At 49.1% G+C, this 17,999-nt stretch overlaps 1 protein-coding gene across 10 annotated transcripts in view; it reads right to left on the bottom strand.

Moving 5' to 3' along the window:
- IQSEC3 (IQ motif and Sec7 domain ArfGEF 3) overlaps nucleotides 1-17,999 on the bottom strand; it is a 96,447-nt gene that overhangs the window by 66,262 nt on the left and 12,186 nt on the right. For all 10 annotated transcript variants that reach the window (XM_084766513.1, XM_084766516.1, XM_084766519.1 and 7 more), the window contains exon 2: nucleotides 2,641-2,724. In XM_084766513.1, the coding sequence (XP_084622639.1) occupies nucleotides 2,641-2,724 (84 nt within the window). The remainder of the gene's footprint in view (nucleotides 1-2,640; nucleotides 2,725-17,999) is intronic.

Here is a 17,999-nt window from a genome sequence, read left to right as displayed (position 1 = left end):
GCTAAAAGAGCTTACTGACTGCCGTTGGATTCTCTGTCACTCAAAGTCTTCTGTTGACACCAGCTGGTTGATCTCCAGAAGTCCTCTGTCTGGAGACAGAGCTGGAAGGAGACCAGTCTGGCCATGGCAAGGAATTTAGGGGGAGCCCAAAGTCTCTGGCCTGCCTCTCAGCCTCTCAGCCTCTCAGCCTGGCCTTTGACCTTGACACCATCTTCTCGATGAACTTTCAGCGAGTTTGGCCTATCATCTCTGGAGGTGGGATGCCTGGCTCAGGGAAAGGGACAAAGGGCTGTGGAGGGGTCAGTGATAGGGTCAGGAGATGTTGGGAGTCTAGTGGGAGAAAAATTTTGTTTTAGTTCGGGAGTTTTCCCAGAAGCTAGCAACAGACAGATCTACAGACACATGCGCTGTCGAGCAGTCCTCCCAAAGGACCCAAGAAGCTGGCAGCAGGCTCATAGATAAAAGAGACTATAGAAAACTATAAACCAGAAAGATGGGACAATAGCTGACATCTGGAGACAGGCCACTGACCTTGGATGACTGCCTTTCCCATGCAGAAACGACTCCCCGTTCCATGCAGTGTCCTAAGGGGGCTCTCCTGGGACATTCCTGAGACCTCCCACCTCTAGCATTTCCTCCTCCAGCACTTCCACTCTCTCAGCCTATCGCCTGAACTTCTAGAAGAGACACAACAGACCTTCTGGGAACTACACAAGCCTTGAAAACAACCTTCACCCATTACGGGGGTACTAACCTCCTTCCTGATGCTGCTGGATGTGGTGGGTCTAGGGGAGCCATGTAGCAGAACACGGAAGAGCACAAGGGTAGAAGGAAGGCAGGGAAAGAGTGTGCCGCACCTGGGCCTTAGCCTCCCCATTCACCCTCCTTAAAGAAGCATTGTGCTTATGCATTCCCAGCATGACGGTGACTGCTGGTGTGGGAGGCCACTTCTCCCCTAGGAGAGCAGCTAGGGCCCTCTGTCTCATCCTGTAGTGTCATCTGTGCCCCCCAGAACGCCTCTCTGCTTTCCTCCTCTCCTTTCCTCTGTGTCTCCCATTTCTTGTCTTCCCAACTTCCTGATGAGCTGTTTTCACTTTGGTGTTATCCCAGGGCCCTACTAGGTAGGGCCAAAGGGCTTCTCAAGGGACCGAGTGAGCCTTGTATGTCTTACACCCCTGTACTTGGCCCCAAACTTGGCAGAGACCAGGCAAAACAGGGGCGATTTGACCCTTCCCTTTTGTCTCCCCCTCCACCAGCCTGCCCAGCTTCAGGGAACCCCCACCTCTTCCTAAGCCTTGGGTGTTAGGACCCTGACTGTGTGCCCTTCTGTTGGCCCACCTCTCCTAGTGTCTGATTCAGAGTCTTGGCTTTTACTGTGACTCCCAGTGACCCTCTCTTAAGGACATCTGAGTAGCGATGCCTCAGGGTGTGTGTGTGTGTGTGTGTGTGTGTGTGTGTGTGTGTGTGTGTGTGAGTGGTAGTGTGAGTATGCATGCTTAAAAAAAACATTCCTTTTTATTTTCCAAGGAGTTAAAGAGGACACAATAACTGAATCATGGAATCTCAAATGTAAAAATGATCCGTATCAGGACTTCAGGGCCCCAGGTTTAAACTCGGGCGTTGGAACTGACTGCATGACTGTAGGATGACTGTAGGCTGTCCACAGTCAGCCTCATCTACCCACGCACTGCAGGGAGGGTCATCTGTTTGCTCTTCCTCTTGAGCTACTCAGTGAGTGGCATGGCATGTAAACACCACTTCCTGGACAGGACCCAGGCCTGACTCTACAGACGAGGAAACTGAGGCCGGGGGCGTTAAGGAATTAAAGTAGCTCCTACATCTGAAGACTCGAGATGGGGCAAGAATGCAAGTGATGTGAAGGAAAGAGAAATGCGAGAAGAGAAATCGGCAGAGACTGAGAGAAAAGCAAAGACAGAGGGAGGTGGCAGTGATGTGGGTGAGGAGGAGAGCCACTAAAAGCACAAGGCAGGGAGGGAGAGAAGCACAGAGCGGGGTGTGGTAAAAAAAAAAACCAACAACATGACAACAGGACCACAGATAAAGATGGTAGAGGCAAGAGGGAGTGTGATTGGCCTAGACAGAATGAGGACAGCACAGAGCAGTGACACCAAGGCCTGCTGTGTCACCACTGCCCTTCCTCTCCGGGTTGTCAGCCAGCCCAGCGAGGGTTGAGAAATCCTTAAAATTAAAGCCAGTCTCCTTGGGCCCCCCCTTTTTTTTTTGAAGGAGAAAGATCAGAAGGAAAACTGAATCTGCTACAGGAAGGCCAGGCAGTGGGTATGGGTTGAGCACCCACTGAACCCACCCACCCTGGCACAAGGAATATCCATATATGCAAGTCAAATTCGCCTCTCTTGTTTGCCAAATCCATAATTTACACGAGAGCCGATCAGCAGGAAGGAACACGGCTGGGGTTTAGAGCAATGGGGTATAATGACCTTGAAAAGTGGGAATCACTCACGTAGGACCGCAGGACGGAAAGAGGAATGGGAGGATGGGGGGGCAGAGAAAAGCAAACAGACGACACAAGACTAACGGGCAGCCAAAGCAACTAGTGCTGGATGCTGGGCTCAGAGAGGAAGGAGGGTAGCAGGGAACGCAGGAAGGTCCAGTTCGCACCTTTGGGAAGCCAGGTCGGAGCAGGCAGGCTTCTGCTCGGTGTCAGCGGCGGGGCAGCAGAATTGGTGCAGCACAGTCTCATTCCTGTAAGTAGAGAGGGGAGAAGGTCAGAGTGTAAGGCAGGCTGAGCCCTGCATCTTCCCTTCAAATCCTGGCATCCCTTTCCCTGCCTGGAACCCCCAGTGTGATTAATACCCAGGCCACCAAACACTGCTCTGGAGGAGTGTGCAGGTCACATGTTCTGTCCACCCATGTTTTCTCAAAGCCATTCATGGGCCAATTCAAACACTGGCCCTGAGCACAGTCTTGCCCCCCCCGACTCCCCGATGATCTCGTACTGCAGTGTGCATCTCTGCAGGAGGCTCCCACCTGCGATTCTCTGCTCACAGAGCTGTCTTTCATCCTAGCTCTTTATGATCCTGTTTCTTAGAAGTCCTGTAAGGCAGATCAAGGTCTAAACATGAGGGCTCGGGATCAATAAACAGAGGTAAAGCCCATTGCATGCAAAGCCTCCGAGCATGCAGGCAGCCTCCATGTTGCCTCCTGGAAGTTCAGGGTGTGCTGCTTGGTGAGAGATGTCACCAAGGAGTCTGATGGCGATGAGGAAGTATAGGTTCTGGCTGGAACTCTGGGTGGCCAGCTGTATTCACGGTCCACCTTTGTGGGCTTCCATCTACTTGCTCTATTGAGACAACTTGCACTTTTACTGAGACCAGGAGGTTGAACTGGAGAAGTGGTTCTTAACCTCGGCTGCCTATTAGAGCCACCAGATTTTAAAATATACCAAAGCCTAGGCAGGCTCTGCGCCCTAAGGACTCAGAGTCACATGGTCTGGCAGGGATCCAAGCACTAGGGCTCTTTATAAACTCCAGGCTACCCAGGACCCATTCCTGCTAACATGCTGGGATTCTGGTACCCGCTTTGAGACAACTTGGAGCTAATACAAAACTTTATTGTTGGGTGAAGTTAACTCTCCCTGTTGTCAACTCTCCTTTCTTAAGTCAGAGGACAAATGTCAGGTCTAAGAAGGATCCTGGGTCATCTGAAAGAAGGTATCAGATTTCCTTTAGGTCCAGAGTGCTTTGTCCAAACCAAACCTTTACTTAAGGCACATTTGGTAGAATGACAACGGGGGGTCAGTTATATCTCTGGGAAGCAGAGATTTTGCGCAACTTTGCAGAGCCCCCAGGCCTAGTTTTGCAATGTTATCTCCCGGGCACCTCTTAAGAATCCTTAAGTTCTGAGATCAGAGTTCTATATAGAGGACAACATTCCACTATATCCATGGAAAAAAGTAACAAAAGAGCCCACCTTAAGTAGATAAACATAATTACACAGAGATTATATGCTTAAGTGAGAAAAAAAATCAGAAGGAAACAAATACAGCTTATCAGCTGGGAGATGTTTTTGAACAAAACAGAGGACAAGGATGCCACTAATAAAAATGATATGTTGGCATTGTGGTGTATTGGAGGCTGAGGCAGAAGGATCAGCTTCGGGCCGGCCTGGGCTATGAAACATGTTTAAATCTAGCTAGTGCTGTTGCTATAAAGCAGTATTATTGCCAAGTCAAAGGTGATAGACTGGGAAGGTTTTTTTTTTTTTTTGTACCATGTACAGCAGAAGGTGTTAAGACTTGAGTCTGATGTTCCCTGTGGGCTCTGTGTTTGAACCCTTGGCCTAACTGGTGGTGCTGTTTGAGAAGGCTGTTGAATGCTGGGGATAGGTGGCATGGCTGATGAAAGTGGGTATCTGGGAGACCTTTCTGGGCCTGTCTCTTACTTCCTGAGTTTCCAGCATGTGAATAAAGCCACGCTGCAAATTTACACTACCACAGACCAGTGGTTCCCACCACCATGGTCCAAGCTGCTCAGCCACCATGTCTTCCCTGCCATGCTGGACTCTGACCTCTGAAACTGCGAGCCAAGATAAAGCTTCTTGTGCCTCGAGCTGCTTCTCTCAGCTCTTCTCTCAGGTTAATATTGTTCTTACATCGAGCTCTAATACACCCACAGTGAAAAGACAAAGCCAAGAGAGAAAAATGTAGAAATAGTTCTTGGAAGAAGAGGAAGTCTAAAGAGCTGATAGATACATGAAGAGATGTTCCACACAGCTTGTAGCTGGGAAAATGCAAATTAAGGTAGCACTGAGGTACCATAGCCCATCCATCAGACTGGCAAACATTAGCAAGATTGCTAACTCCCAGTGTTATGAGGCTGTGGGAGACAGGGGCTCTCAGATCTGCCTGAGTAGGTAGGAATTCTTATACCTGCTTCGGGGAGTTAGAAACGACATGCCTTCACATGCAGAAAAACCACTTCTGGGATGTTACACTTGCAGGGACTCAAATGTTTCTCAGAAAGGTATTTATTCCAAATGTTTAAGGGAGCATTGCTTTTGAGAAGAAAGAAAAGCTAGAAACAATACCCCAGGGAACAAGGAACGGGTGATAAAACTGTGGGATCTTCATCCATACTTTGTGATTACATGCCTGTACAAAAGAACCAGCACGGTATCTTTGCATCTGTGGATAGATGCTCACCCTTACGGCTACATGAGAAACTATGGTGCAGAAAAAAGTAGAGAGTATAACCCCAATTTAGTAGTAAACAGTGACCTCCCCTCCCCTGTGCTTGTTCGTTTTTTTTTTGTTTTTTTGTTTTTTTTTTTGTCAACTTGACACAAGCTAGGATCATCTAGAAAGAGGGACCCTCAGATGAGAAAACACTTGCCTTTGATTGGCCTGTAAGGAAGTCTGTGGAGGGGGGCATTTTCTTGATTAATCATTGATATGGGAGGGCCTAGGCTGCTGTGGGTGGTGCCACTCCTGGGCAGGTGGTCCTGGGCTGTGTAGAAAAGCAAGCCAAGCAGCCACGAGAAGCAAGCCAGTGCACAGCGCTCCTTTGCTCCTCTGTGGTCTGTTTCGGTTCCTGCCTCCAGGTTCCTGTCTGAGTTCCTGCTCTGACTTCTTTCCACGATGGACTGCAATGTGGGAAGTATAAACTGAACAAATCCTTCCTCTCTCCGGAGCCCTTTGGTCATGGTGCTCATCACAACAATAGAACACAATCTAGGACACCCCAAAAATGTCAATCTACACGTCTGCACTCCGTGTTTTATGTGCAAACTAAGCTGTTAACCTTGGCTACCACAGCAGATGAAGCTGAGAAAAAAGGTCACAAGTAGAAGAGAGAGAGAAAAAAAACAAAACAAAACCAACAATGTTTGGTGTGACAGTGATTTAAAAAGTCAAATATAAATCTGTGTTCATGCTATTACTGAAAATACATTAAAGCTGAATATATACTTGGATGGGAATAGAGAGTGTCAGAAACCAACACAAATACTGATGCCATTTCAGGAATCACATATGGTTTTCATTTTGAATTTTCTAATTTAAAGGATTGTCAATTATAGGTTAAGAAAAAAACCTATGATTATAGATTTGTTAATTTGTTATTCAACTAATGTGACACTGTAAAAGGGCAAGGGCTGAGGGCGTAGTTCAATGAGAGAATGAAGGCTTAGCATGCACAAGAGCATGGATTCAATATTTAATATGGCCAAAGAATAAAGAAAAGGTGAACAGAGAAAACAAGCCGGGCTAGGCTGGCTGCTCAGTAGTCAGATGTTTGCCCTGATTCAGGTACCCATCCAGCGCTCGCTAAAAGCTGGAACCCCGGCAGTGGGAGCACAGAGATAGGAGGATTCCCCAGAAACTCTCTGGCCAGCCAGCCAAAGTTCAGCCCCCCCTCCCCACCTCCAAAGGAAATGCATAGAAGAAAATATCCAGTGTCCACCTCTGACTTTCGCATGTGAGCACAAACCCCTCAACAGACAGAGAGAGGGGCAGGGGAGAATAAATAATAATAAAGAGAAGGGAGCCAGTAGGAGTGGGGGAGGGAGAAAAAAAATGTCTGACTCTAAACATTCATGTTACAGATGAAACTGAGGGCTAGGATAGAGACAAATGTGTCTAGAATTGTCCTATGGTCAGTCTTCCAGCTTCCTCCACATTCCCCCCCTCCCCCCGCTCCTACCTACCCTCCCCCGACCACCCTGTTTGGCTTTCTGGGACAAATCAGAGACCTTGGAGAATTGTCTGGAGCCAAGAAACATTGAGATGCTATACAAAACTTCCCGGCTCGGGAAAGGGAGTTGAGAAGGACTCTTGCAGGAAGCAGAAGGACCTAGAGCCCCAACACTGGGGGAGGGGAGCACTGTAACCCAGGTGTGAGGGTAAAGCCTCGCCTACACTTTCAGTTCCAGTTCATCAGCCTCCCCTATGTCCACAGGAGCTTTAGAGTTCCTGGCAAAGCGAGCAAGTACATAGGTAGATAAGCAGCCCGTTGCCCAGCCAGAAGACGGCATTTCAGGAAGCCGCAGTTACCAGCTGACTCAGAGAGCCTGAGGAGACAGTCTCGGTTTCTGAGGCAAGCTGCTCAATGCTAGCTGTCCAGTCATGGAAGGAAGGCTGGCCCTGAGGGCCCCCAGACCCTCAGTTTTCTAACTGCATTGACACATGACATGGCTGATAACAAGCGTGATGTCCCGGACCCCTTCTGCTCTCCAGATGTGGCTGGTTGTCAGTGCTGCTGGGGTTCAGTCTTGGTTGAGCTTCCTGCTTTTGGGGGTCCCTTAGAGGCTGAAGCTTCCAGGCTTTCTCCTGCTGCCCCTCCATCCACTTCCTACCCCTGAGCCTCCACAGCCGCTCCCAAAGCTTCCTTGTCTTCCCCTGAGGTTTTAGTCTACACTGAGTTGCAGGTTCAGATTCCCTCCCCTGCCCAAGTCCTCTGACGTGGGCAGCTTCCATGGGCTAATGTTACCTGCTGTGCAGAACTGCCCTTCCCTCTACCCTGAAGCGGAGTGGAGCATTAAAGAGGAGGCCAAGGAACTAACTCATTCTCACTAAAGATGAAATGCGATCTGTGACGGGAAAGACTCCTGTTCCGCGGCCTTCCTCCTTTGGAACTCACAGCCCTGGTGCGATCATGGGAAAGACAGCAGACAATTTATATTCTAAATGAGGGATGCTCCACTAATACTCTTCCAAACTTCCGAAGACATAAAAACCACAGGAGATGGAGCTGGACACAACAGAGGACATTGAAGAGGCAAGATAATGGCATGCGATGTGCCAGGAGCACAGGCCCTGGACCACAAAAAGGGACACCAGTGGAAAAAGCGGGAGAGCGTAGATAAAGTCTCAGGTTCGGGTCATCAGGACAGGTGGTAGGTGATAGATAAGTGACAGGTGGTAGGTAAATGTTGATAAAGTGCCAAGGAACCTACCAGTGATTGCATTTTATCACTTTATATTGTTTCTATACATTTCTTACACACACTATTATTCATCTGTACAAAACCCCGACACCCACCAGAACTCCCTCAACAGAAGAGGAAACCGCTGCGCCTTGTGTTTGTGAACTTCCAGGGATGTATCAGGTTTACACGTGGTCTACCTCCCTCCTTATGGCAATTCTTCATGCTGGGCCTCGTTGGCCCCTTTTGTGCAAAGGAGGAAGAAGGTAAGTGACTTGTCCAAACTTACTGTCACACTGTGAATGTAAAATTCCCATCGCCATGTGTTTGGTCACTTGGCTCCCAGCTGGCGGCCATTGTTTGGAAGTCTGTGGACTCGTTAGACATGGAGTCCAGCCTGTGAAGATTCTACTCGGTTCTGGTTCTAACTAGAGCGCCCTGTTTCCTGGTCTGGCTGTCACATGAGGAACTCTTCCACAGGCTCCTGCCGCTACACCCTCCCACCTGAGTGAGGCACTGACCCCTCCTCCACCTAAACCATGCCTTGAAACAAACATTTTCTCCCTTAAGTAGTTTCCATCAGCATTTGGTCAACACAACAGGAAGGGTGGTTAATACAGTCACAGGGCTGGCTGGTAGCGAAGGTGCCACAGTAGCTGAACAGGATGGTTCAGGGATTGCCCTTTTTAATAAGGCTTCTGGGAAACCGAGATCAGTGCCCGGCCCAAGGCTGGCACTCTGTACACTGACAAAGGCTGAAGCTCCAGATTGGTTGGTGCTGGGAAGGAAGCCATGATAAGCATGTGTGCTCAGGAACCGCAGCCCCACGTGATCTCCTCCGGTCAGGGCTGACACCCCAACATTGTCCTACAGCCTGCGCCCGATTCCCTGATCTCCAGGACACGGGCTCTCTCTTCTCTTCCTCCCTCTCTTTCCACCCTTCCAGAGAACCACCCCCATCTGGAAGAACTGTGTTCTAGGGGCTGTGAGGGAACCCAAGAGGCAGGAGGAAGCGGGTAGCAGGCACCTACCCATGACTGTTTTAGGACAGACTGCTACAGCCTGTCTGGTGAAAGGCCGGCATCTCTGAGAACAGTCCATCTATCCCCAGAGCCCACATGAACCATTTCTCCACAAGAACCAGGCCTTGCCACCATCCTATCCCAGGCTGGCTGGTGGGACAGCTGCAAGGCACTGTACGTCCCCACCCATGGATCCTAATCTCTTTGTGTTTATATGAATCACTTATCCTTCAAGACCTCCGTGTTCTCGATAGTTTCACCAGGCTAACAGCAACATCTGGCCTTGCAAGACTTTTTAAGAGGAACGAGTCCAACAGTAAATAGGAAGGCACAGCATGAGGGGAAGGCCATGTGGGTGGTCTTTCATTCTCAACCACAAGACCAAGTGTCTCCATGGTTGTACAGCTCCTGGAACTCTCCCATGTTTCCAGTGGGAAGGCAAAATGGCAATCTGGCAGTCTCCTGTAAAGTTAAATACACTCCTGCAGTATGGCCCTGCAACTGTACTTACCTAAGATGAAAACACATAGGGACACACAGAAAGCTATTCATAGCAACAAATATTCAGAGTAGGAAGAAAAAAAAGGGGGGGGGGAAATAGTTTAAATATCCACGTATCTACTAAAGGGACAAGCAAATCGTGACATATCTGTGTGGTAGGATGCACGCCACGTAAAGTAGAACCAGCCCATATGCCCCAACATGAACGGATTGCCAACACGTTCCAGTAAGCCAAGGCCAGTCTAGAAAAGGCAGGTACAGAGACAGAAAGAGGGTCTGTTTCGGGCACATGGGAGAGAAGGGACTAACACAAGAAGGAAACACGGGTCATCTGGGACCGTGGAGATGCTCTCCATCTTGATGACAGTAGTTATGACACTATGACAGACATCTGTCAGAGAACATCAGACCACGCCCTTAGAGCAAGCCAACTTCACTGTATATAACCCCCCCCCCAATAGAACTGATTTTAAAATAGAAAAAGGCCAAATCTGTGTTTCCTCCCTTCTCCCTTCTTTTTCCAGAGGCTATTAAGCCATTTCATCTTTAAATCCCTGCCACCCCAGGTCACTTGAGTATTAACCAGCTGCAGGAGGAGGTGCTGTATTTTCCTGTTTTCTCCTGCTAGATTGCTTTTGAAGAGACCAGATGGTTCATCACTGAGCCAGAGGAGTGCAGGGGCCGGGAAACGGGATAATGAGGAACCTAGGTGGGGTAGTTGGATGGGAGGAATTTGGGAGCTGGGCCCGAGGGCTGAGAGTCCCTGGGATGTATAGCAGAGATTACCCGAGCTGAAGATGGACACCTGCGTGCACTGCAGCCCACGCTGGGGTGGTCTGGTCATTTTAAATGAGGCTTGGCGGGGCGTGTCCCCGAATTGTTGGTTTCACCGAGTCTAGATGGGAAATCTCCACAAGAGAAACTTAAGCCCCTGTGTGTGTTGGGGAGGGGCTGACTCTTCATAACAATAGCTAATAGTATTGATTTCTGCAGCCCCCCCCCGGGAACTGACAACCACAGCTCGCTGTAGAAGTCAGCGTAGATGTCCTCTGCTCAGTGGCACAGTATGACACAGCACAGCTCCACGGAAGGCTGTGGATGGTCTCAGTAAAGCAAGTGACAGCTGTTCCCGGAGCGGATACTCACCACACACACAAAAAAACCCCCCCAATGTTTTGTTATTCTCAGGGCATGGTGACCACCCAGCCAGGCTCAGGGCACTGTCACTGCCTGCCAGGGGGTGACATTTCTATGTGGAGCCCCCACTGCCTCCTTACATTCCTTTGGGGCAGCCTTCTCAGGTCTTCCCACCCCTGCCACCAGGGGAAAGATAGGTGACAAGAGTCCTGAGTAGGAAGCATCTGCCTGTCCCCCTCAGCCAGACCTATCCTGAGAGTACACTGCAGCTTGTCAGACGTCCTCGTGAAGAGGAGATTATCTTGTGGTAACCCACCAGCCGCCCCAGGAACATCAAAGTTAAGAGTAAAGTGGAGAACGAGGAACGTAGACCTTCTGTTTTTCCGGAAGTATGACGAGGCATGTTTATGTACCAGAGCTGCTTATTAGCTTTAATTTTGTGGGAAAATGTTTCCTTTGTGAGGGCCAAAACAAAAACAAAAGCTACCGGGAGGTTTACACCTGCAACCTGAATGCTCTAGCAGTGGTCCCCACCCTTCTTGACGCTGTGACCCTTTCAACACAGTTTCTCATGCTGTGGTGACCCCTAACCATAAAATTATTTCATTTTTTAACCTCATAACAATAATTTTGCTATTGTTATGAACTGTGGATTTTCTTTTCTTTCTTTTTTTTCTTCTTTCTTTCTTTATTTCTTTTTTCTTTCTTTCTTTCTTTTTTTGCGAGACAGGGTTTCTGTGTGTTAGCTTTGGCTGCCCTAGACTCACTTTGTAGGCCAGGCTGGCCTCGAACTCACAGCGATCCCCCTGCCTCTGCCTCCTGAGTGCTGGGATGAAAGGCGTGCGCCACCGTGCCTGGCTACTGTTATGAATTGCAATGTAAACATCTGATATGCAGGATATCTGATGTGTGACCCCCAGAGAGGTCACAACCCACAGGTTGAGAACCACTGCTGTAGAGGATGAGGTAAAAGAATTATCCTGAGTTCATGGCCAACCTGGACTAGGTAGTGACTTTCTGGCCAGATGAGCTACAGAGCAAGACTCTGTCTCAAAAGACAACTTCACTCCCTCAAATAAAACATGCAAGCTTGAGAAAACATTGTAATCTAGAGTCCTTGATTGTCACTGGCCTGCACTTGTAGACAGGAGGTGCCTGGTGTGGCCCTTGGCAGCCCACCCTTCCTCACTGCCTACAGGAGCCTTGTGGAATAACCAGACCTTTCTAATGCCACTGTATGGACATTATTGCTCTTTCCTCACAGCGAAAGAGACTCGTAACTGCCTCAGTCTGTCCTGTGTTACTGTCACAAAATTCCTGATGCTGCATGCATCAGAAACAAAACGGTTTCTTGGCTCAGGATTTTGGAAGTCGGGGAGTCCAAGCAGTATGGCTCTGGGAAGGTCTCCCTAGCTGTACCCAAACGTGGCAGCTGACACAAGATGGTAGGCGTGTATATGACAGAGCTCATATGGTGTGGGGACAAGAGAGCCGAGAGAGGCCAAGCTAAGTTATGGCAGGCCACCCTTGTGGGACCTAATGTGCTACTGTGGGAATTAATCTATTGCTCTGTGAGCGGCATTCCTCCCTTAAAGCTCATGACCCAATCACTTCCCATTAAGTTCCACCAGCTAAAGGCCACACCACCTTCAAGCTGTATATATTGAAATATATTGGGACCCAAGCTTTACCACGAAGTTTAACAGGGACAAACTACATCCAATCTGTAGCAAAAAAACTGAACCTCTTTAAAGAGTCATATGCTAAGGAAATGAGTTAAAACACAAAACATTTGAATACAAGGTAGCTTAATTAATATTAATATGTCTGACTTAGGCCATTGTTTCCCTTCTCCATTGACTTTGTGTAACAGGTCCTCTCTATCCCCCCTGTCCCGTCTCCATCTCCTGCTGGCCCTCAAGGCTGTTAGTTTCACAGGCTGTTTTTGTTTCGACACGTAAACTTGCCTGTGTCTCCCCTCATCGATCCATGGCTTCTCTGTGAGTCAGCTCTTTCCCTCCTTCCTCAGGCAGCTCCCAGAAGACTCAATGCTGAACAAACCATCCTTCAGTTTGCCCTCTTGCCCACCTGCTGGACTCGGGGGCCTTCCTCAGACCCTCAGAGGTACCTTCCCAGGGAGATCCCTGATTATTTCACTGCCAAAACAAGGGAATTTCCCAATTCCCAGCGGACACAGCTCGGCAGCGGTTAGTGGTCAAAGTCTCCTAGGGACATTCTCCATTCACAGTTTCTCTCCTTGGCCGAGGAGTGAGCTATTTTGCTTCCTGTTTGTTTAAAAAAAAAAAAGGTAATAACAGGTAAACAGCATCTTGCTGGAAGTCCAAACAGCTGCTCCACAGAGAGGCCCATGAAGGAACCATCAGCTAGCCTCATCTGCCAGCCCTTTGGTGACCACCTTAAGGATGAAAAGACGAGGTTGGAAGCCCCGGCCAGTCTTCTGTAGTCCAGGCTATGTGGAACAGAGAAGAACTGTCTCCAATAAACCCTGGGCGTGTTGCAGATTTCTTAGTAAAGTGCAGACTTCGTTGCATGCTGAGTTTGGGGCTCGGGTTTAAGACACCAGGCTGACGGCACAGTGTGGCTGTATGCTCCGGCCATACTCATACCTCAGTGTGATGCCGAGTGGGGGGGGGGGAAGCCTCCCATTCACAGGGAAAGAGATTTCACAGAGGCCTCGTCTCAAATCATAGCAGAAGGCCCAGTTCCCAGAACAGCAGTAGGCTGTAGATTTGTGAGCCCTGCCTTCAGATGTTGTCTTCTTGCTGCGATGACTCTGGACTTACAAGCAGATTCTCTGACCTCATTCAGCCTGAGTTGCTGGGCTGTTAAAGAGACACCCGGTATGAAGCACGTACCTGGGAGCTCTCAGCGGCTCTTTGGATGACTAACAGGCTGCAACATCCAGTTTTTTTTTTCTCCTGGTGCATTGCTGGTGTTTATATGCACCTCACAGCTCCCTACACTAGAACAAGCTTGCCAGAGCCACTTCTGTGGCCAATTCATTTCTACAGCCAGCACAGGATATGGCCAAGCACATGACAGGGCAGCCACTGCTTGTCACCGAATCCATAAATAAATCCTGGTTCCAGAGGGGCTGGAAAGCAATGGGGGGGGGGGCGGGGGAATCAAGCGTGTACACACACAACACACACACACATGCAAATGAAAGCACTGGTGCGTGTCGTAGGCATATGGGCCTATTCATCACTGCCACCACAGGCTCAACCACGTTTCTTTATACCACCTCACTATAAACCTCACTTCATACCCATCTGGAAGGCTTTGGGGAGATTCACTTGGAAGAAAAACTCAGTTTGCAACTTAAGTGGGCCAGAAAGTTTCACTGTCCTTTTGTTCTTCCCTCTAGCCCCCACCACACCTTAGCCCCAGAAGGCCAGGCCTGGTGCTGTCCTCTCTGCTTTCACTTTGCAAGGCCAGCCAGTTAGCTGTCCAGCTCAAAGCCTGGTTTAATCTGAGCCCCATCACATCTGACAGGTGCTAGGTGGCCTCCCGGTGCCAGGCTGGCAGCACCGTACGCGTTACCGAGTTGAGCCTTCACTGCACCTTGCCAGCTTCCCTCAGAAGACACCTCTTCATGACTTGGCATACTCGTGCCTAGCTGCTGAGCAAAGATGACTCAATAGGGTGGATCAGGGCCATGAAGCCTGTGGCAGCTCCAGAGGCTGCCTCACCCCGAGCCCCTGCTGCTCAACATCAGAGCAGCATGAACCAGGAACTCACCCGGCTTCAACTGTGGGCATGCAGTGTCTCCAGGAATGGACAAGTCTAGCCAATGAGGAGGACCGCATTTGTGCAGTGTTCCTGCCTCACCATCATTTTTGAATGCCCTAAGAAGAGCTCCGTGGCTGATATATCCTTAATAGTACAGCCTTAATATATTGTGTTAATAACTGTAATTATGCATTGGTGTCATTTGGATGATGGAAAATTAGAGTTAAGAGAGGTCTGACGACCTCTCCCGAGGACCCACCGCTGAGACTTCAGATGTGCCTGTTGCATTACGTCACCCTGCCTCTCATGTCCCTTATACTCTACTCATCTACTCCAGGCCTCTGTGGAGGTGGGGGTGTGGGTGGGGATGGGGATGGGGTGGGGGTGGGGGTGGGTGGTGCCCAGCACATCGATGTTCACAATCCTTAAATGTTTTCCTAACTTCATGCTCACATTCAGAGTGCCCCCAAAATGCAAGAGTTCTTACCTAAACTTCTGGTCCCTCAAACCTATGCTTGCACCATCTTGCACACAGAAGCATATCCACACACGCTTCCTCTTAGATATGTAGCCGCACATGTACACATTTTCACACACAGCATTGTAGATGCACGCATGTTACCTGTATGCATGTACACTGAGGTCAGACCATGGATGCTTTGTCACCTACATGAACTCTCCTGACCATACAGATCACAGACATAGTCAAAGTTTTGGGGTACCTACAAACCACCATCCTGTGGCTACATGTGGGTAGCATTCACCAGTCCTGTAAGCTAGTCCTGCCTGGCATGTCAGAGATGAGCAGGCCAAGGACCACGTTCACAGCTATGACAACATGAACAAGTGTCATATGGGCATGGTGCCATTCACCTTTCTGTCCCTGAACACTAGTTCATGTCCCAGACTATGCTTTTCCTAGGAAAGAGGGACTCTTCTCTAAGATTGGAATGGCCATGTCAAGATTTAACAGACTACAGAGTTTGTGTGCAGAGCCAAAAGATGGCTCTTTTTCTTTTTTTTTTTCTCTCTCTCTATGGCTTCCAGTAGGTCATCCTAATCTCTCTGCCCATCAAACTCCACTTCTGTAGGAACTGGAATAATGGTACATTACCACCAGAGCTATGTGGATAAACAAGGTAATAAATGCTCATAAATGCCGTGCACAACAGAAATGAAATAGCACAGGACTGAATACGGAGTCACGGCGAGTGACCTCTCTTTTTGGCTCTTAGCCCTTGAGCTGTTTAATGTGCTATCAGATGATGTCATCCCCTGCTCAGTAACCCCTTGACTTCTCATGAGTCTTCTACCCACAAGCTCCCCCCATCTTCCTCTCTGTCTCCTCTCTAAGTCTCCGCATCCTCCTTCCTTTCTTGTTTCCTTCAAACACAAGATCATCTTATCGCCCCAGGGTCTTTGCATGGGCTCCCTTCCTTCCCTGCGTTTGTGCAGCTTCATGCGCAGGCATTCCAGGGCTGGCAGCCAAGCTCTGCACCTATTTTTCCACCGTAGGTTTTAATTTGTCTCTGCTCAGATGTCACCTCCGCAGGGAGGTCCTGCCAAACGGAACAGCTCTCCTCCCAACCTCCCTTCTACTTCTCTTTCCTTTTTGATGAGCTGAGGCGGCCGAGGTCATAAGTTTCCTTGTTGTAATGTTCCTCTCCTCACTGTGAGGAGACGCATCCATACGCAACGGCAGGGCCTTCGATTTACTGCTGAGTCCCTAGTGCCGGGGATGGCGGCAGAGCCTGGCATGAACGAGGTGCTCGACAGATATGGTCTACCTCAACAGACACCTGACTCCTCCCTGAGGAACATAAATGAAACTGTCCATCCCCCCCAGAGAAACACTCTCTAATCCCACTCTCCCGCTCCCCTCCCCGATGCAGCATTGCATTTGGGTTTCTAGACTTGTTCTACGCAGCACGTACATGAAGTGCAGGAGTGTGCGCCAGCGAATGAATGCACTGGGCTGAGCAGGCCTAATAGCTTGTAAGCAGGGAGGGGCATTAGAACCCCAGGGCTTAATTTGAAGCATGAAAGGCACTCCCCTGTGACCAAGCCCAAGGCAGATACCTGGACAGGTGCGTTTTGTAAAAGCTTCTCTGGGAAACTTGGAAGCATGCGACTGCAGTCATCCACAGGGGGCAGGGGAGAAGGGAGGCTGTGAACACCAGAGCTGCTGCGTGGGTGGGTTTCAATCTGAAGAGCAACCCCCTGTGGCTTGGCTTGTGGAATGGAGCCTTCTCATCATGCTTTACTAGGACATATTGAGAGAAAGTCTGTAGGGCATTTGCCCGGTGCCCACCCTGTGGTAAGTGCATGCTCATGTTTCCTGTGCACTTACAGTGATTAAACAATTATTTTCCTCCGGGAGTCTTTGCTGATTGCTTTGCAGTGCTTAGGTTGGGAGTTTTCATGCAGCGGGTGGCCAGTACACGGAGCTAGCTGCAGGCTCCCTCCCCCCCGCCCCCCCATCACCACAGTTTTCACCACTCTTCAAGGTAAAATTCACCAAAGAGATTTCTTCACACACTTTATACAACCCTCTACACTCTATCTTCCTTTGCACGTCAAACACCACTGGCTAATCTACGTCACTATATTTTTGTGGCGTATTAAAAAAAAAAAAAACAACCCCCCGAAATAATATCATTTTTATTCAGCATGTATTTCTAACAGGTAGGAACTTTTAAAAGACATAATAACGGTATCATTATCACACCTACTTAAATTAACGGTAATTCTCTAATCTCTGCTAATACCTTGTCTGCATGTAAATTTCCCCGGTTGCCTTAAAAAATGTATTTTTCCAGTTGCTTCATTTAAATCGGGACGAGATCAGGCCCATCCATGGCATTGGGTTTGCTTTTCTCTTGAGCCCCTTTCCCTTCTCCCTTGAGCCCACCCTAATCATGCTTCCTATTGCTCTCCCCTTTTCAAGGTTGCACTTGCTTCAATATTGCTGAAGGCATTGGGCAGTTCCTCCTCCTCCTGCTGCTGGGTGTGGGCAATGTCAGCAGTGACAGCCTCTTCTGCAGTTCCTGGGATTTGCCAAGCTCTTCTTAGCCGCCTTAGGTCACTGCAACTCATCTCTTATACCTACTTCCCAGCTCTGGTGTGTGCTGGGGCTCCGCCCCCATCCTCTTTAGCGCTGCCCCCATCCTCGTTAGCTCCGCCCCCATCCTCTTTAGCGCCACCCTCTTTCTCATTATTTACCAGTGTTGATCAGTCTCAAAGACTTAAAAAGCCATCTCAAGTTTCTGTTTCTGGCCCACCCAGAAGTCCACTCAACATCCCCCTGCAAGGGGCTGCTGGGCCTCCGAACCTTCAGCTGTCTGAATTTCAACACCTGCCCTTCTGATGACTTTAGCTCAAGCCTTGAACTTATCCCCAACCTCTAGCTCTCTCTCAGGCGTGTGTTGTAAGGTTAGGTTTAAGAAGGGTACCAAGCTGCTTTTTGGGGTAGGAGAATAGGGAGTTGTTAATATCATAGACAGGCAGCGCTTGTGAGGTTCTGAAGAGCTTTCAGTCCTTCCACACCAAGTGAGGTTTGCTTTCTGAAGGTTTCTGAGACCCAATGCCTCAGCCACACAGTAAGTACCTGACTGACTTACGTGCCTTGCTTATGAGGACTTCCCAGCACCAGTCATATCCCATATTTCTCTTTCTTTTTTTCTT

The sequence above is a fragment of the Acomys minous genome (assembly GCF_964271855.1).
Source record: "Acomys minous genome assembly, chromosome: 17".
NCBI lineage: Eukaryota > Metazoa > Chordata > Mammalia > Rodentia > Muridae > Acomys > Acomys minous.
This window is presented reverse-complemented; position numbering and strand designations above follow the sequence as displayed.